Source organism: Sparus aurata, chromosome 19, assembly GCF_900880675.1.
Source record: "Sparus aurata chromosome 19, fSpaAur1.1, whole genome shotgun sequence".
In the NCBI taxonomy this organism is placed as follows: Eukaryota; Metazoa; Chordata; class Actinopteri; order Spariformes; family Sparidae; genus Sparus; species Sparus aurata.
In genome coordinates, this window is record NC_044205.1 from 271260 (window position 1) to 292299 (window position 21040).

The 21040-nt window shown below is 43.7% G+C and overlaps 1 protein-coding gene across 2 annotated transcripts in view; it reads right to left on the reverse strand.

Moving 5' to 3' along the window:
• Positions 1–21040, reverse strand: part of pde1ca (phosphodiesterase 1C, calmodulin-dependent a) — a 227500-nt gene that overhangs the window by 60661 nt on the left and 145799 nt on the right. For both annotated transcript variants that reach the window (XM_030398475.1, XM_030398474.1), the window contains exons 6-11: positions 19831–19897; positions 19127–19243; positions 12914–13054; positions 11819–11919; positions 11486–11614; positions 10229–10330 (exon numbers count right to left, since the gene is read on the reverse strand). In XM_030398475.1, the coding sequence (XP_030254335.1) occupies positions 10229–10330; positions 11486–11614; positions 11819–11919; positions 12914–13054; positions 19127–19243; positions 19831–19897 (657 nt within the window). The remainder of the gene's footprint in view (positions 1–10228; positions 10331–11485; positions 11615–11818; positions 11920–12913; positions 13055–19126; positions 19244–19830; positions 19898–21040) is intronic.

Genomic DNA, 21040 nt, shown 5'->3' on the forward strand with positions numbered 1-21040 from the left:
ATTGGCTGTACGCAGCCGGGGCCGGGGCAGACAGTTTCTGGTAGACTGGGAGGGCTACGGGCCGGAGGAAAGACAATGGGTCCCGTCGCGCCACATCGTAGATCACACCCTCATTGACGACTTTTACAGGGACCATCCTGAACAGGCTGGGCCGTCAGGTGCCGGCCCTAGAGGGAGGGGTACTGTCACACCGCGGTGAGGGCTGTCCTGTCTTGGGTTCTTTGTCTTGTGAAATTCATGTTTTATTTTGAAAAGTAATCCTCCTCTCATTTCAGGTCACTTGCCCTTCCTCCTGTGTCACCGGTCTGGCGTCTCCCCTGATCCCTGATTGTCTCCACCTGTGTCTTCCCTCCTCATGTGTATATAGTCTTTGTCTTCCCCTGTCTTCGTTGCCAGAGTATATCGTTCGTCTCGTCGATTGCCCAAGCCTTGATTTCCACAGCCAAGTATTACTAAGTATTGCCACGCTTGTTTTTCTGTTTTCAATTGCTTACCTCTTTAGAAGAGTGATTTTCATTTTGCAAAGTTTTGGTCAGCTTGTTTATTTTTGCCTGCTAGTCTTGATTTCATTGTCTATTTGTTTCCTCCCCTTGGAGCGCTTTGTTTTGTAATTTTCATAGCTCTGTGTAGCGTAGTTTAAGTTTTCGGCCTTTTGCCTTTTGTCCTCTTTAAGAGTGAATTTTCTTTGAGTAACGTTTATAGATATTAGAGTTTCAGGATAGTGTAGAATTTTGCTTGTTTTTTCATCCTTCGGGATCGCCCTCTGTTGTGTTGTGCTTTCTGCATGCTTTCCGCCTGTGCGGGCGAGATCAGTTTTTTCATAGCCTGTTGTGTTATCGCTTTGTCTAAAGGGGAAGCGGCTGAAACCAGAATAAAAGCTTGTCTTTACCGTTTCTACTCTGCACCTGAGTCCTCTCCTTTGTTTAAGTCTGACATGAACAACTTAAATGTTTTTTAGATGCTCATGGTCTCCTCTCACAATATCAGTCAGGTTTTCGTAAACAGCACAGTACAATAACTGCGAATATTAAATTGGTGAATGACATCATAGAGGCACAAGACGGCCGAAAATATTGTGCAGCTCTTTTTATAGACTTGTCAAAGGCATTTGACACAGTCGACCATGCCATCCTGGCAGATAGACTCCACAAGATTGGCTTATCTAACCAGGCTGTGAACTGGTTTTCTAATTATTTATCAGATAGAACGCAGTGTGTCCAGGCCACCAAGTCTTCTTCCTCTTTCCTCCCTGTCCCAAAGGGCGTGCCTCAAGGTTCCATAATAGGGCCATTGTTTTTCACAATTTATGTGAATAATCTCTGTGATAATTTGTCTGACAGTGTGTCCCATTTGTATGCTGATGACACAGTAATTTATTGTTCTGCTTTCAGCTTTCAGCTTTCTTCTTCAGCTTCAAAATCACTTGAGTTGTTGCAGTCAGCCTTTGACACTGTTCAGTTCTGTTTGACTCAGCTCAAGTTAGTGCTGAATGCAGATAAATCAAAGACTATGCTATTTTCAAATGGCAAGCAGCTTCCATCTCACCTTCCTGATGTAGCCTGAGCACCCTCACTACTCCTCACAGCAAGGCGCTGTGTCTCTCTGGTGCACTGATTGATGGCCGGTCGCACCTCTATATAGCAGGTGGTTTCACCTGGCGCACCCTCTCCTTTGTTGTTCTGCTCGTCCTCGGTGGTGGTTGTGGCCTGGCGTGGCGGAGTGGATGTCAGCGTGGTGAAGCTCAGGTGGTGTGGCTCTGCTGGTGTTGGAGCGTCCTTGGCATCTCCGCCACAGATGCACGTTATCTCCACAGACGCACGTTATCTCTGCAGCACACAGGTAAAGGCGCAGTAAAGCACACAGCTGCCTCTTCTCCCCACTCACGTGTCGATCGTGTAAATGTGACACAGTTGTCTCCGCTGCAGTGTGGCAGACTGCTGGTGCCGTGGGGCTGGGTTGTCCCACTGGAAGCCCATCTGGGTGTCGTTGTGTTCACCATGTGGTAAGTCGGGGTTGTCCGCTCCTCGCTGTCCATTCTATTGTTCTGCCTCCAGCTGATTGCAATTGTTTTGTGTGTTGCTTTAGAATATTTACTCTGACTCTCCACGATGTTATGGTGAGGTCCAAAAACACCGAAGCCATCACCTCCTGGACCCACTGCTGTTTTGGCTCACTGAAACTGTGTTTTGTGGTTCCTCGGCTCTTTGGAGCTGCGTCGGAGCGGTCATTTGACCTCAGAGGCTCGTCGCGGAGCTGGCATCGGGGCTTAGATTGCTGCCCCTGGGAACTTCATTCATTAATTAATATAATTAATTAAGAATATGTGTATCTTGTTTTGTGAATGAGACTCCTTTGTATTAATTTATTTAACTTGGTTTAATAACCATTTACTTTATTTGGGTTTTGTTCACTCGCCCCTTGATGAAAGTTATACTACCAAGGACGTGCACGTCGCCCGGATCGGCGTCACCGGGGCCCCACCCTGGAGCCGGGGTTGGGGCTCGCAGGCGAGCGCCTGGTGGCCGGGTCTCTGCCCACGGGACCCGGCCGGGCGCAGCCCGAACGAGCAACGTGGGCCCGCCCTCCCGTGGGCTCACCACTCGCGGGAGGGTTCAGAAGGGGCCGGTGCAGAGGGATATGGGTGGCGGTCGTGGGCGGGGGCCCCGGCGGCCCGATCCCCGGATGGTGACTCTAGCCATGGGGACATGGAATGTCACCTCACTGGGGGGGAAAGAGCCTGAGCTGGTGCGGGAGGTTGAGCGGTACCGACTAGAAATAGTCTGTCTCACCTCCACGCACAGCCTGGGCTCTGGAACCCAACTCCTTGAGAGAGGCTGGACTCTCTTCCACTCTGGAGTTGCCCGCGGCGAGAGGCGGCGAGCTGGTGTAGGCTTGCTTATAGCCCCCCAGCTCAGCCGCCAAGTGTTGGAGTTCTCCCCGGTGAACAAGAGGGTCGTTTCCCTGCGCCTTCGGGTCGGGGATAGGGCTCTCACCGTTGTCTCGGCTTATGGGCCGAACAGCGGTGCAGAGTACCCGGCCTTCTTGTAGTCCCTGGGAGGGGTACTGGAGAGTGCTCCAACCGGGGACTCCGTCGTTCTCCTGGGGGACTTCAACGCCCACGTGGGCGATGACAGTGTTACCTGGAGGGGTGTGATTGGGAGGAACGGCCTCCCCGATCTGAACCCGAGTGGTGTTTTGTTACTGGACTTCTGTGCTAGTCACAGTTTGTCCATAACGAACACCATGTTCAAGCATAAGGGTGTCCATATGTGCACGTGGCACCAGGACACCCTAGGCCGGAGATCAATGATCGACTTTGTGGTCGTGTCATCTGACCTCCGGCCGTATGTCTTGGACACTCGGGTGAAGAGAGGGGCTGAGCTGTCAACTGATCACCACCTGGTGGTGAGTTGGATCCGCTGGCGGGGGAGGAAGCTGGACAGACCTGGCAGGCCCAAACGTATCGTGAGGGTCTGCTGGGAACGTTTGGCAGAACCCTCTGCCAGGGAGATCTTTAACTCCCACCTCCGGGAGAGCTTTGACCAGATCCCGAGGGAGGCTGGGGACATAGAGTCCGAATGGACCATGTTCTCCACCTCCATTGTTGACGCGGCTGTCCGGAGCTGTGGCCGTAAGGTCTCCGGTGCCTGTCGCGGCGGCAATCCCCGAACCCGGTGGTGGACCCCGGAAGTAAGGGTTGCCATCAAGCTGAAGAAGGAGTCCTACCGGGCCTGGCTGGCCCGGGGGACTCCTGAGGCAGCTGACGGGTACCGGCAGGCCAGGCGTGCGGCAGCACGGGCAGTCTCGGAAGCAAAAACTCGGGTCTGGCAAGAGTTCGGAGAGGCCATGGAGAAGGACTACCGGTCGGCCTCGAAGAAATTCTGGCAAACCATCCGGCGCCTCAGGAGGGGGAAACAGTCCTCCACCAACACTGTTTACAGTGGAGGTGGGGAGCTGTTGACCTCGACTGGGGACATCGTCGGGCGGTGGAAGGAATACTTCGAGGATCTCCTCAATCCCACTGACACGCCTTCCATAGAGGAAGCAGAGGCTGGGGACTCAGAGGTTGACCCATCCATCACCCAAGCCGAAGTCACTGAGGTAGTCCGTAAGCTCCTCAGTGGCAAAGCACCGGGGGTGGATGAGATCCGCCCTGAGTACCTCAAGTCTCTGGATGTTGTGGGGCTGTCTTGGCTGACACGTCTCTACAGCATCGCGTGGCAGTCGGGGACAGTGCCTCTGGACTGGCAGACCGGGGTGGTGGTCCCCCTATTTAAAAAGGGGGACCGGAGGGTGTGCTCCAACTATCGGGGGATCACACTCCTCAGCCTCCCCGGGAAAGTCTATTCCAGGGTACTGGAGAGGAGAATTCGGCCGATAGTCGAACCTCGGATCCAGGAGGAACAATGCGGTTTTCGTCCTGGCCGTGGAACACTGGACCAGCTCTATACCCTCCGCAGGGTGCTCGAGGGTTCATGGGAGTTTGCCCAACCAGTCCACATGTGTTTTGTGGACTTGGAGAAGGCATTCGACCGTGTCCCTCGTGGCATACTGTGGGGGGTGCTCCGGGAGTACGGGGTCGGGGGCCCTCTGTTAAGGGCCGTGCGGTCCCCTGTACTGGCTGCCCTTTGTCACCGGTTCTGTTCATTACTTTTATGGACAGAATTTCTAGGCGCAGCCACGGGCCGGAGGGGATCTGGTTCGGGAGCCAATGGATCTCATCTCTGCTTTTCGCGGATGACGTGGTCTTGTTGGCTCCTTCGAGCCGGGACCTCCAGCATGCCCTGGGGCGGTTTGCAGCCGAGTGTGAAGCGGCTGGGATGAGAATCAGCACCTCCAAATCCGAGGCCATGGTTCTCGACCGGAAAAAGGTGGCCTGCTCCCTCCAGGTGGGAGGAGAGTTCCTGCCTCAAGTGGAGGAGTTTAAGTATCTTGGGGTCTTGTTCACGAGTGAGGGAAGGACGGAGCATGAGATTGACAGACGGATCGGTGCAGCGGCCGCAGTAATGCGGTCGTTGTATCGGTCTGTCGTGGTGAAGAGAGAGCTGAGCTGAAAGGCGAAGCTCTCGATTTACCAGTCAATCTACGTTCCGACCCTCACCTATGGCCATGAACTCTGGGTCATGACCGAAAGAATAAGATCCCGGATACAAGCGGCCGAAATGAGTTTCCTCCGCAGGGTGGCAGGGCGCTCCCTTAGAGATAGGGTGAAGAGCTCTGTCACCCGGGAGGAGCTCAGAGTAGAGCTGCTGCTCCTCCACATCGAGAGGAGCCAGCTGAGGTGGCTCGGGCATCTGTTTCGGATGCCCCGGGACGCCTCCCTCGGGAGGTGTTCCTGGCATGTCCCTCCGGGAGGAGACCCCGAGGAAGACCCAGGACACGCTGGTGTGACTATGTCACTCAGCTGGCCTGGGAACGCCTTGGGGTCCTCCCGGAAGAGCTGGAGGCAGTATCCGGGGAGAGGGAAGTCTGGGTGTCCCTGCTCAGGCAGCTGCCCCCGCGACCCGGCCCCGGATAAGCGGAAGAAAATGGATGGATGGATGGATGGATGGGTTTTGTTTATTTCCTTATTATTCAATTAATGTACATTGCTTTGTTTGGTTTTGTGTGTGTGTATGTGTGTGTGTTTGTGTGTGTGTGTCTTAAAGTGGCTGTGCTAGGACTGTGAGGCCTGTTTATATTTTCTCTTTTTCTTTGAGGACAGGTGCTGTGGGCCCCTGACGGTGACCCAATCCCTGGTGGTGGGCCACGGGTGCTTTTGTTAATTATCCCTCCCTTGATTTGATTTTGGGCACCAAGGTAACCCCAGCCCTGTTCACCCCTTCATTTTGGCCGCAGCCTAGCAGCACATGAGTCAGCCAATGTTGATGACGATGATAATATCTGTTTTATTAATTAACTGTTAAATAAAATTGTTTATATTTTTCTAAAAACGTCTCTTGCCCGTGGTAATTTCGTACTGTGCGACCTGTAACAAAGGTACTCAATTATTTCTCCTAAACAATTAACTATCTCCTGGGGCGAAACTCCCCAGGTGGCGTTGTCGGTGACACCTTTTACTACCCTCCACTTGCCACACTAGGTTGCCAACTGTTTATGGGGTTGAAACTGAAATGGTCACATCTTATAAATACGTGGGCATTCTAATTGATGAGAACCTGTCCTTTAAACTGCACATCGAAAAACTTGTTTCTAAGCTGAAATTGAAATTGGGTTTCTTTTTTAGAAATAAATCATGTTTTTCATTGCAAGTCAGAAAACATTTGATCACCATTATGGAGACCTGCTTTTTATGAACGCTCCTGATCAGTTTTTGAAGAGATTGGATACTGTATACCACTGTTCTTTGTGTTTTATTACTGGCTGCAGCTATCATGTACATCACTGTTCCTTATATGCCGTCACACATTGTCCATCTTTATATGTCCGTAGACTCTCTCACTGGCTTACTTTTATTTATAAATCTATTCTTGGACATCTGCCTACATATTTGTGTTTACATATGTGTAGAAACTTCAGAGTCAAAACTGAACTGGGCAAAGAGGCTTTTAAATTTTCTGCCTTCTGCCTGTGCAAAAGGACTTAAAATTGACACATCTCGTAGCTCTGGGGGATTTGAAGACAATTATAAAAGACTGAGAAATAAGGTCAATTGGATCTTGTCATTGTAATCATGTAATCCCACTCTTGTTTCCCTGCTTTTGTGCTGCCGTCTTGGCCTGGTCACTCTTGGAAAAGAGGTTTTAAATCTCAATGAGTTTTTTATCTGGTTAAACAAAGGATATTGATTAACTATGTTAACTGGAGACCGTCAGCCGAATGCGTCTCCCTGCTTCCATGCTGGTCTATGCTGGTTAGTGCTGGTTTGGTGCTGGTTTAGCTGGTGGACCAACATGACGAAGCTGGTCCACCAGCAAGGTCCCATTAATTGTGTTGGCCTACTAGCATAGTCTTGCTGGTGAAGTTGCTGATGAAGCTGGTCACCAGCATACCAGCACCCGCTGGTCACCAACATCCAATTACCAGCATCCCATGCTAGTGCTGGTATGCTGGTCTTTATTAGGTAAATAAAGACTGTATTTATTAGGTTTCTGGCATGGACTAGTTTCTTCAGCACAGTCCGCATGTTCTCAATAGAGTTCAAGTCAGAACTTTGGGAAGGCCACTCCAAAACCTCAGTTTTAGTTTGATTTAGCCATTCCTTTGCCACGTTTGATGTGTAAAGGAATGGCTAAATTTTTTGTATAAAAGGCTTCCATAGTTTCTCTATGTGATGCATGTTTACTCAAACAGGTAGAAGAGATGACTAAGTGTTTTTAATAAAGGTTTATTAGAGATACACATTCACATGAAGAGCTACGTCTTCTATTCCCGTTTTCAGCATCTGTTGTAGCTATGGCGACCACAGCCCTGCTGGAAAGGACAGCATAGATCTATCAACATCCACCTCACCTGATCTATCAACATCCACCTGACAGGTGTGGCAAATCAAGATGCTGATTGAACAATATTCAGGCACAGGTGTTCCCTGCCCAGCATGCTAGTGCTGGTATGCTGGTCACCAACATCCAATTACCAGCATCCAATGCTGGTGCTGGTATGCTGGTCACAAACATCCAATTACCAGCATTCCATGCTGGTGCTGGTATGCTGGTCTCCAGCATCCCATGCACCAGCATGCTGGGCAGGGAACACCTGTGCCTGAATATTGTTCAATCAGCATCTTGATTTGCCATACCTGTCAGGTGGATGGCTTATCTTATTGGATTTTAACAAATGTGCTCAAAATCTGAAAGAAATAATTATTTTGTGTACATAAAAAAGAAAACCTTTATAAAATGTTAACTTGAGCTTGTGAGAGAAATAGGAGAAAAAACAGTGTCGCATTAATATTTTTGCATATTTAGTGCAGTATTTACAATTAGTTTCAGGTGCCCTTAAGTGACCCCAAAATCTTGCAGGTTTGAAGCTTGTGTTCAATAAACTTGGTGTACTGTGACAACCTCACTGACTCTGTGTCCTGTATTGGGCTTTCACAGCCAACTTCACTCCTCCTCATAATTGCAATATGAAATAAGTTGTGGACAAATCCCATGTGACCAGCTGGTGATCAACATCCCTGCACCAGCATCCCATGCTGGTGACCAGCATACCAGCACCAAAACACAACATATGCTGGTCTTGCTGGTCACTGGCTTGCTGGTCACCTTGCTGGCTGGTGCTGGGATGTTGATAGATCTATGCTGTCCTTTCCAGCAGGGCTGTGGTCACCATAGCTACAACAGATGCTGAAAACAGGAATAGAAGACGTAGCTCTTCATGTGAATGTGTATCTCTAATAAACCTTTATTAAAAACACTTAGTCATCTCTTCTACCTGTTTGAGTAAACATGCATCACATAGAGAAACTATGGAAGCCTTTTATACAAAAAATTTAGCCATTCCTTTACACATCAAACGTGGCAAAGGAATGGCTAAATCAAACTAGAACTGAGGTTTTGGAGTGGCCTTCCCAAAGTTCTGACTTGAACTCTATTGAGAACATGCGGACTGTGCTGAAGAAACTAGTCCATGCCAGAAACCTAATAAATTCAGTTGCAAGTCACCAAATCTGTCAAGAGGAGTTGTTAAAAATTCAGCCAAAGGACTACCAGACCTTGTGGATGGCTATCAAAAGCACATAATTGAGCTAAAAATGGCCAAGGGCCATTTAACAAAATATTAGAATTGCTGTTTGTAAACTTACCTAGCAGATTTGGTCACATTTTCAGAAGACATTATAATATATGAATTATTGAACAAACTTTGTAAATGTCTTTTTGTGACAAAGTAGTATGTGTTCCACTCATTCCATCACAGAAAAATGACAGTTGAAGAAATCATTGGAACTCAAGACTGCCATGATATACATGTTCCTTATAAGTGTATGTAAACCTTTGACCACAGCTGTATAATGAATACTGGAGCATATATTTGCAACAAAAGAACTGCCTTAAGCTGGTTTAAATCCTATTGATCTGATTGATCGCAGCAATGTTCTGCTACTGAACTCTGAGTTCAGAGTTTCAGAATCGTTAGGGCCACTCATGGGTTGTTGGTCAAACCAGCCTTCATGTGGGTTGCTAAGGCTAGGTGAGACCAGGTGTGTATAGTTGTTAGGCTGTCTGGGGAGGGAACTCAATACAGCATTGTAGGCGGGTGATGGGTCATGTCTCATGCCGCCTCCTTTATTCAAAGCCGGTCGTTCCAGTTCGACATAGATGGATTCTGTTACTCGTCTTTTAAACCATCTGTCTTCTCTGGCCAAGATGTTTACTTTGTTGCCCTCAAAGAAAATATAATTTTTTTCTCCTTCAGATGTAAGTGTACAGAGTCCTGACCTGAGGAGCTGGCGGTCCTGTGTTGTGCCATTTGTTTATTGAGGGGTTGTTTTGTATCCCTATGCATTTTGTATCCCTATGCATTTGGAGAGCAACAATTCTCGACTGGCAGGACGGCAGCGAACTGCAACACAACACAACTGCTAACATGAGTTGTTCAAAAACCTTCTTTTTAGTAAACTCTTTGTACCCAAACAATGTTCTCAATGCTCGTGTTCATGTGTACCCAGAGGAACATTTTACTGCTCAAAGCTTGAAACACTACTGAGATCTCTTTTCCAATTTTCGTTTCCTCTGGGTAGAGACCCTGGTGATACTTCGAGCAAAGTTTCATGTTGTGTCGAGCCTTCTTAGTGTTTTAAAAATAGCGATTTAGCATTTGCCCCTAGCACTGCATTGAAAATGATTTTGACCTGAAAACGAAAATACGGTCAATCTTAAAAGTGCCCCTTACGTCCTAATCATGCTTTTAAACAAACGTTTGACTCAGGTAAAATTCACAAAAAGACCCTAGGTTGCATTTTGGCGCGAGTTTCACTGTAAGAGCAACCCCAATAACAGCAAATACTGCATTGAAAAGACGAACAATATCATTATTCAGGACATGGAGCTGATCAAACACCTTAAAGGAAATTAAATCTCTGACAGGGAAGATGAATGATTTAATGACCTAACATCACTTTGTGTATGCCACAGAGCTGCTTTGCATGTATGCACCATAACCTTTTGATCCCATCCCATGGAAACCGTGGATGCTAAATCTTCATTCAGAATAATCTGAATCACAATTAATAAATATTTTCCATATAAACATAGCCACTGACTCAGAAGTGAAATCCAAAACTCACGTTTCAGGCTGCTGCAGGAGGCTTTTCATGACTTTGACTTGCTGGAAGTGACAGGACATGTCAGTAGCCAACACCATCTCCACTACCAAATTACGCAGTTCTCTGAAAGGGTGAATGAGAGGGAAATATCTCAACAACTTCTACCCACCCAAACAAAGCCGCAAAGCCACTCCTTAATGAAAATATACAGAAGCTGTATAGCTTTACTGCTGCCTCACAAGACAACATCTCAATGTATGTTTTTCTCCCCAACATTCTTTCTTCAAGATAAAGCCACAATTTAATTGGCAGGGGTGCTGACAGATGTCACACACACAAACCCTTGATGAAAATCACAAGACCTTTCCTGTTTAGTTTAGCCTTTCAAATGGACAGACTAAATGGAGTAACCATCCCTAAATACACTTGAAAGTATCGTAAAAGTTGGTTACCGGAGAAGAGGTCATTAGGATTAAGTCTAAATTGATAAATTGAGTGATTTAGCAGTGAAATTAAACAATTTGTAATGAGGCACTATATGCATATCATATTCTCATTAGAGGCAGAGCCCCCTACTGCATGGTTGGTTTAGGTTCACTAATAGTTACCATCTATACAAATAATCTGGGTTAAATGTGTTAAATGCTAACAACAAATGTTATGCTATGACACTGTAATATTCCCCTTTACTGTTCACAATACACTACCTCAGCCGAAACAAACATATTTTGTTTGACTCCTGACTGTTCAGCAGCACATTCAAAATAAATTCCTGCATTTCTAGCATTGGGCATTTTTCAGCTATGAACATTCACAGTTTGTTATCTATAGTAAATACATTAACCCACAAAATGTAGAAGAGATTGCCTGACATTTAGACCATGTCTTGTGTTGCAACAGTTTCGCAAATCAGCTGGACATGTAATCCCTGTATACAAATTAATTATTACATCAAAAGGGCAAATATCTACTTTGAGAGCACACATTTCTTTTTTTCACCCTCCGCTGCATAGGTTTATGGCCAAATCTGTGTGAAAATGATGACATATCAACCTTAGCTGTACATTTTTTGTGTGTGTATTTTGTAGACTAAACTATGATGGCAAACATGGCAAAAATTGTGACTATGAGCATGTTAACATGCTGATAGCATTTAGCTCAAAGCACTGCTCTACAGCCGAGGGAAAACATTTAAATGGCTCCATTAGTTGAGCATGGCAGGCTCACAAAACAGCCATTTGACTCTTTTCTTATACCCAGTACAGATACCAAAACTACCTCCAGTCATCTTTGGAAAGATTAGAAAGGATGTTCATTTCGTCGTCATCCTGTAGAAGACGATAGGCAGCACTGACATGGTGGTTCTCCAGAACAGCTCGGTCGTTGTACAACATTGCTGTGTCTGACCTGCAAATCCCACAAAGGTACATTCATTATAGGCCCATCTTTTTTTCAATAACCTTTGGCTTAAAAGGTATATAATAATGATAATAATAAAAAACAAAAACAAAAAAAAACAATGATGCAAAAAGAAAAGAACATTTGGATAAAATTATCTAGCAACCCCCAGTTTCATAATTTTCTCATCAAGTGCTGCTGGAGGGAAATTACCTTGTCTGGATATGAAAATTATTGGTTGTCCCTGTATGTTCATAGTCATGGATGGCAGCTGCAAAAATTATGGCAAAGATTTCCAACTCAGATAGCCAGTGCTGGAAGAGAGAGAGAGAGAGAGAGAGAGAGAGAGAGAGAGAGAGAGATTTGTCATTTTAGGGAAAAAACATGAAAGATGTAAACATAATGTAAGGAAAAATGGTAATACAGCTGATCAGGGGCTAACAAAAGGAGTCTGCTGAAATCTCATCAAGGTTAAATTGGAATTTGGCAAAGTGAATCAACGTTAAATTATGTTAAAAATGTAAACATCACAATATTAAGTTGTGCGGCAAGGTTGAACTAACAATGAACTAAGTATTGATTTCAAAATGAGTATCAACAGGCATCTTTTGCCTGAGAATCTTTTGGCAGAAGCTATTTAGGTGGTCACCCAGAGCGCCACATGCTATAGCAGTTGTTTTTCCTTTTCTGGCTGCATGTTTTTGCTTGTACAGTAATAATCAGGCTAATCTACTGTGTAACTGTCCAGATGCACTCAAGATATTTTAGGGAGGCTCCAAATCCTAATCTCACCTAGGGCACCAAAATGGCTAGAGCCGGCCTTCAGAATCAACATTGCAATCTGTATTTGAAGAAAGGAAGCTTTGCTCGTGGTAACATTGATTATCACGAGATAACGAACAAAAGGTTGTTTCTATCAATTTAAATGTCTTTATTGGTCTGACCATGACAAAATACATGATTGCCAATATATTATGGGGGGAGGGGGGTAATTACAATATGGAAGACAAAAGATAGACCAGCTCTTTGTTGTTCATCTCTCTCCTCTTCATCCTGATCCCAACAAGTACTGTCCTTTGCATTTGCTTTGGTTTTCTGTTTTGTTTTCCCCTTATCCTTCCCTACTTGGACATGGGAAATAATTTGAATGGGTATTTCCAGGAATACCATTTCCTGGGTTTAAACCCCACCATGCATTTATATCTCAAACTTTTGTGGTCATCATGAATTTTTTATTATTAATCTGCATGAAAATGAATTGATAATAGACTTGCATGTAGATTAGGTGGCCAGTATCTCCATACTTACTACAATACCAGTCTTGAGAAGCAGGTAATGTATGGTCTGTGTAACATCAGCAGCATGCATCAGGTTGTGGTATGGGTTCTTGTGTTTGCTGTAGCCAACCTCCAATGAATCCACAAATGAAATGAGAGCAGAAACTGGGACCTGAAATAGAGGCAATACAACCAAGAACCATGATGACAAACCAGCTGGAACAAGGGCGCTTATGCATTGCATATTTGTAATCTTGCTTCCGTTTCAAAGAAGAAATATTATTACTTTGTTAGCATCATCAACTTGATCATACTTTTATCACTGAAGAATATTTGAAATGGGTAGCGCATCTTGTTCTGTTAGAGGTTGTCACAACTGGAAGAAGACAAGAGAGTTGTTGAGTCAGGAGTGTTTTATTAACGGTCCTTTGACCCACTCACAGTGCCGCGTGGCACAAGAGGTCATATTATGCAAATCCTACTTCTATTTGAGTCCTAGTAGGATACGTTTACATACTTTTTTTCAAAAAACACTGTTCTTTTTTTATATGGTGCATTGCTGCAACACCCCTTTTCATGCTGAGTCTTGAATGCTCTGTTTTAGCTACGGAGTAAGATGTCTTGCCTCTGTTCAATTTTTATTGAGAGTTGCAGATGCAGATAACTTAATATTCGCATGATGTAGCCAATCAGAGGCACAGGTGGGTAAAACTCACCTTACTCAGCTGCATAAAACTACAGTAATGTCACATTATAATATTAACAAATACAGATTGACTATTTTAAGAATGCAGTCAAGTTTACAAACAATATACAGTACAAAATAATAAAAGTATATCATTATGGCTTGTAATGGTTCTGGTCTCTTCAGGTCTTTGCTTGTGACACGGGGTCGAATGAGAGCGTACTAAATGTTACAATATCCATTCACTGTGCATTAGAACTCAAACATGAAACATCTAAAATGTTCTTCCACTTCTGAAATTCAGAAGTAGAAGAATGGCTTCTGTTGTGCTATGACAGGGATGTGCTTTTCACGCTGACTCAAGGAAGTCTAACCCAGAGAATTCACTCCCTCGTCTGCTACTCATTCAGAACGTAGCCGTCTGTTTGCGCTATCCTGCTCTACCTTGAGTCGCGGCCGTTTCTGGCGTCGCGGCTCGCAAGTTAGTGCTACAACGAGTCGACTGTGTGCTACGAGCTTGCCACAAGTGTTTCCCGCATTGGCTTGTGGGCTAGCTTGCCAGCTTTGGTGCCAGAAACGCGGCCGACTCGTAGCTTGCAAGCCCCGATGCCGGAGACGCAGCCGACTCGTAGCTTGCGAGCCTCGATGCCGGAAACACAGCCGACTGGTAGCTTGCGAGCCGCGATGCCGGAAACACAGCAGACTCGTAGCTTGCGACTCACGATGCCAGAAACGCCTGCGTTTCTCCTCGGCTTGCGAGCTAGTGCTACGACGAGTCGGCTGTGTTTCCGGCATCGAGGCTCACAAGCTAGCCCGCAAGCCGTGGAGGGAAACACTCGTAACTGGTAGCTAGTAGCTCGTAGCTAGTAGATCGTAGCAAGCTTGCAGCAAGCCCGGGGCTAGTGGGCTACACGCTTGCTGATGTATACAGCTCTGCGCAATGCTATTTATCATTTTAGATTGGATTATAGTAGGACTCAAGTGATTTGAGTTAATGATACTAAAGATTTGCGACTCATGGGTTATTTTAATGAACCTGGTTAAAGATCTGGATAAGTCAAGATTCATACACCTCTACTGCCAGGGCAAGCCAATCCTAGGTAGTGATGGGAACGGCAGTTCTTTTTACTGTACTGAATCTCTAGAATCCGTTCATTAAAATGATTCGTTCAAAAGATTCGTTCACCGAATCGTTCAGTGCTCTCCAACTCCCTGAACGGATAAGCAGCCAAACGATTCGTCATTCAGTTCATTAATCAGCCCTGAGGTTCACGTTCACTTACTGAGGGACGGTATGTTCACGGAGTATAGTACACAATCATTCGCGGGAGACGCAGCGCTGCTTTGAGTGGTATACATGCCATTAAATTATTACTCGCGAACGACCTGTTGAGGACGTAAATCACGTTCGCGCTGTCTCTGAATCAGCGTGAACATGACGGCAGGTCAGCAGAGGACGTGAATTATGTTGAGAATCACGTTAGCGAACGTGAGTGACTTTTACTGTGCAGTAAAATCACTTAACATGATGCTACACGGATGTTAGCAACACAGCGCTTAATTTTAGCAGTACGGTTACTGTTACGTGAATCAACTCCTCTGCCCTGAGTGAGTGGGTGAGTGACACAGCGTCACTTTCAGCACAGTACGTGAACGAGAATTACGTCCTCAGCGACAGTTCTCTGTGTGCAGTAGGTTCGCTAACCATGAACGAATCACAGCGTGAACGTGAATCACATCCTCACAGTTCTCTGTATGAGTCGCGGCAGGTCCACTCCCGGCCGGCATGCTCGTGGCTGAGCTCAACTGAACTGAGAAAGGAACGACACGTTAGCGACCGACACAACACTAATCCGAGGCAGTGTTGGCTTGGCATGTCACGACATGTTTCATGCCCTTTTTCAAAGAAAAATAAAATAAAATATATGTTATATTGTTCTTTTTTTAAATAAAAAATATTTCATGTTATTGGTTAAAATTGTAGTTTGTAAATTGAGTAGTAAACACATGACCTTAAGTTATCGCAGGAGCAAGGCGGCCACAGAGCAGTTGTACGTGTGTTTCGATGAATTTCCATATCCTAAGCATGCCTCTTTTCTACTCAAGTATAACATACTTTCAGATAAGTAGCAGCTGTGTGGCCGCACCCATGGGATAGTCAACATGAATAAACCTATAAAATCCTTCATGTAACGCAACAACCCTGAAAGATGTCGTCAATAAATTGCTCAGTTATGTCACCCTACTTGTGGTGATGATGGAGAAGTGGTTAACTGCTGTGTCCAGTGTTATCTGAACTATCCACTCTAATTAACCCTTTCTGTTCCCATCACATTAACAATACAAAGAATTATCCTGAGCTATTTTGCGTGCGATGAGATGGCGCAGCGGGACAAGGCATCTGATTCAGTAATTTGTTCTGATTATTGTATTTCATTCATTCAAGTTCAGTGAAATATATTTCATTCATTGTGAATAAGGTTGCTATAACAAAATGCATCATCTTATGTGTCTATAGTTATGCATATTTTTTAAATGTAGTCAGCAAATTCCCCTCAGCTAATCATGCACCTTTCAAATAATCAAAGCACAGCTGTCATCATAATAATTAATAACTGTTGTAATTGTATCGAATTGTTATTGGGCAAGACTTACTGTAATGTACCAGATAGACAAAGTTCAAATTTATTTAACGGTGACATTACAAGGAAAACGGAACATGAGCATTTACAGTAAAACAACATTTAGGCTATTCATCTACTCTTGATAAACCAGTTGGACTATTAATGCACCACTGTGTGAACGTTTGAAGGAAAGCAATTACAAAATATCCAAATTTGAAGTTGTTATTGTGACAAAGCTGTCACATTCTGTTGTCTCTAAATATGAACTGTCCATATATATATATATAACTTATCAGATAAATACACCCTCTGCAAAAGACACAGTTGACACGGTTCTTGATCCCCGGTCAACTGCATGCAACATGGCAGCAGTTCCACTTCTCTATTCCCTCAGCCCACAAGTTTTGATGGACTACTATTTTGAACATCTCAGATTGAATAATTTCCGAAGGGGACTAATATGAGAATAAAAGGGCCAGCAAAGTTCCCACAGCATCAGGTAAGAAAACTGATCGCCATCGTTGTTAATTTTCCTCAAACATTAATGGAATTTCAATTTCCTCCACTTCTTCGCCGACGAAGAAGACACTTTTATGCAAAAAGTGCAATACAACCAGTGTTGGGGGTAACGAGTTACAAAGTAACGGATTACTGTCACAAGATTACTTTTTTGGGTAACGAAGTAAAGTAACGCATTACACTAAAAATATCGGTAACTACACTACTTTACTAGGAACGCGCTTTCCTGCGTTACCCAAGCCGTGTTTGCCTGTGTGTAGAGTTGTGATCTGTTTAAGTGGTGCAGGCATGTGTGCATGCTGCCTGCGTGTGTTGCCATAGAGATCGATTTGAGTCAAGTGACGTTGCTGCTGGTGCGCACAGGACAGAGGGAAATGGAGACGGAGACTGGGGGTTTCGGCCAGTGGCGATATTCCCATTACTTTCAGTTTATAGCTCGAAAGGACAAAAATATTCGAGTGAAATGCACTCTATGCCCAGGTGACAAATTTCTTTCAACTGCTGCCAAGTCAATGAGCAACCTGTCCAAGCATTTGTCAGCCCAGCATGGCAATACAAAACTTTTGGCGAAAGATCCTGCTCGCCGGTCATCTAAAGGAGTCGATGAGCAGCCGACCCCCCCTAAACAGGCAAAGCTTTTTTCAAGTGTTGGAGCACAGAAGCAGGTAACACATGCTTCCCCTGTTGACTATTGAATCGCCCAGGTTTAAAAAAATACTAGATAAAAAAGCTAAGGGGAAAATAATGCCTTTGGGATGACATGAATTTTTTGTTTATTAATTAATAACATTTTCTGTTTCCTTTTTATGGGCTTTAAGTGCATTTGTGTTTTAATGGTATGGGATAAAGTGACATTTATTTTTATATTTTTCATTGACCACTTAATTTTTTGTTTGCCATGAATGTAAAAACAAGCTGGTTTTGTTCTCAGGGAAAGATTTTTATACTCATGTTTCCGAAAGCCTTTGTTTTGAAACTTGTATGTTGCTGCTGATTGACCTCACTATAGCCTCCTTTGTCCTGTTGTTTGTGGATTTTACAGTGAGGCATATTTCTTTGTGCAGCCAGGGATATTGTTCTTTCATATGGTTTTATAAGCCATGTTGTAGACATTTATACAATAAACACTAAGAGATGATAGAACTATGATGTTTGTCCTGTATCTACTCGGTAAATTAAGAAATGGGAAAGTAAAGTAATAAGTAGTGAAGTTACTTTTCAAATGCAGTAAATAGTAAAGTAATCTCGTTACAATTTACAGAAGTAACTAGTAATAAGTAAATACTTACTTTTTTAAAGTAACTTCCACAACACTGAATACAACAAAAGGTCTTTAAATATATTATTTAATTTCAGGGATGCATTTTTCTCCTTTGTCAAAACTTGCATCTATATTATCATAATGCAACTCAACCATTGTCATGACTCTGGTTTTATGTCTTTGTATCTTGTCTTGTGTCTTGTTTTTCCATGCCCTCATGTGTCCTTTAAGTTCTCCTGTGTATTTTCCTATGTTCCCTCTGGCTCCCTCTGTCTATTGCTTTGTTCCCTTCATGTTCTCCTGTGCTCCTCCCCTTCGTTACCTCACCTGTTGGTCCACCTCACCTGTTCCTCGTCTTGTCATCAGTGTCTGTGTATTTAGTCTCTGTGTTCCCTTCACTCCTTGTCTGGTCATTGTTCTTGTCAGCCTCTGTCGCGTCCATGCTCCCGTCCATGTGCCTGCTCCTGTCTGTTCCTTGTTCCCCCACGGTATGTGTTTTTGGATTTGAGTTTTGCATTTTGCCTTTTGACTTGAACTTTGCATTTTTGATTTGAACTTTGGTTTTGATTTGTACTTTGTCTTGCTTTTTAGTTGCTACTTTGTCTCTTGCCCCCGTTTTGTCTGCTCCTGTTTTTTTGTGTTCAGCTTTAAAATAAAGCTCGCTTTTTGTTTCCCCTAGCCTTGCCTCTTGTGTATAACTGCATTTGGGTCCACCTTCCCCTTTCCTTAGTCTTCCCTTTAACCCCCTGCCTGACAACCATCAGCCGTTTGGTTTCAGATTGCGGTGGGTTATGCTAGTAACAACTTCTATAGCCTTGGGCCATATCATTTGAGTACATTTTATAGACACAACTCCCCCCAGACACAGAAAAAGCCCTCATTTTTATTTTCATTTATCTATGTTTTACACTGCATCTCAATTTTGGGGGGAATTGGGGCTGAACATTTAGTGCAAAATACCAAACCATTTTTCTGGGACCTATTCAAACTCCTTTGTCCACTGTAGAAGCATTTTATTATAATGTATCAATGACATCAGTGATAATCATCTAGTTTCACCCATGAAGCAGGTTTAAAATACTGAATGTGCAAAAGATGACAAACTATCACAAATGATCTGAAGTGACAAAATAAGACAGATGTCTGTTGGCATACCTTGAAATGATTGATCAAGTCATATCTGGTGAGGAGCTCATAGAAGACAATTCTCAGTGCGTGGTCTCCACTAGTATCATTTAGTGCAAATACATCGAATGACCACATGTCCACATGCTAGAACAGATACAAACAAGGTTTGTTAGCACATGAACATCAACAAACTCATCTGTTCAATGCAGAGCAGATCTAAACTTAAGCCCAATTAAGACTTCCATTGCCCACATGTGCCAGGGAACATAATTCTTCTTTTTCTTTGCATAAAGATGTATTATGAACACCTTCCCACATTGCCAAAGCACAAAGAACAGTTCATTCAGTTCAGCTTCTATATTTTTCCATCTCCAGGTCCAGAGAGCAATGTTCTGTCGGATTCCCCTGTGTCCGCCTGTTCGCTACTCTGTCCTCCCCCGTCGTGTCTCTGAGTGTCTCCTTGCTGGTATATTCTAGTATTTGTTTCTTATTGATTTGCTCTTGTTTTATTGTATTTCAGCCTGGTTTAATAAACTTGCTTTTTGTTCCCCTATTTCCTGCCTCCTGTGTCTGTCTGCATTCGGGGCCTCACCTGGCTAAAACCATACATTTTAGAACTCAGCATGTCCATTACATTAAAACCTTTGTAAACAAATGCTCTATACTATTGGTATGTCAATCTAATAAAAACTTTTATTCATACACAAACCAACATTTGCACACATAGATACCTTAAGCACAGTGATGACAGTTGGTGGATAATTGAGACCAGCCATGTTGGAAGTTCGTCTGTACATCCTGTCACAGAGATACAGCACACACACATAGACACATGCCAGAACACAATTTAAAAGCAAGCCAACACACACTAAATAACGCACTGGCTAGTATGGTAAAAAATTAGAACAGCTATTCTGTTTTCTTTGTACAAATATATTTTATATCTCTTAAACATGCAAAGAGCAATTTGTACATACAGTATAATATTCATAGAAATAATATGAGGAAAAACTGTCTCGTAAATATGCTAATTGCAGTAGTTATGGACTTGGACCTAAATTCCAGCAACCACTTACATAAAATGACAATTGCAATGGTGTCTTTACATATCACAGTAAAGTTATCCAATTAACTTCAGAATGCAGCTGCAATGCTGCTGACTCACACCAAGAAAGTGAATCCCTTTATAGAGAGCTTAAATCAGTGCAATGGCTACCTCTGGTCTCAGGAGTAATTACATCTGAGATTTGCTTGTATATTACCAAGAATCCAGATCAATCAGGTCATCTGGGGTAGGTTTAATCAGTGTTCCCTGGATCAACACTAAGAGAACTGAGAGATCACATTTCCGAAAGTCCATAACAAATATACTAAAAAGAACTGTACTATCTGTACATATGTAAAATAATATACCAACATTGTCTGTACCAGTTTTCACAATAACATTTTTAACCCCAACCCTAACTATAGTACATTGTCTAGAAATATATTACGTAAATAGCGCAGTGTATTTTTTTATGAAGAATTTTGTGCGATTTGGTGCCTGCCACAGTTTCTAAGTACAACACCACTGTCGTCAATACAAATCCAAAGTCTGTATCAATTTGTCAGACATAATGTAGGTGCTAACTTCAAACAAAAGTCAGAACAATGCCATTTCTTGAAAACTTGTATCTTGAAGCAAACATATATGTAATGCTGTGATCTTACACTCTCACTGAAGTTACCTAATGCTGAACCAAGGGGTTGGAGTGTCTATCACAGAGACACCATCCACCCTACTACAAGACACTGTTTTTCAATTTTTTCAACATTTTTGTAATATATTTTAAAATGTGTGCTTAAAAAGATAATTTTAACGACAACAATGAGATATCTTAAAAATACATATTTCAAATCATGAAGTTGTCTATGTATATCCGGTTAAATTCAATTCTTGTG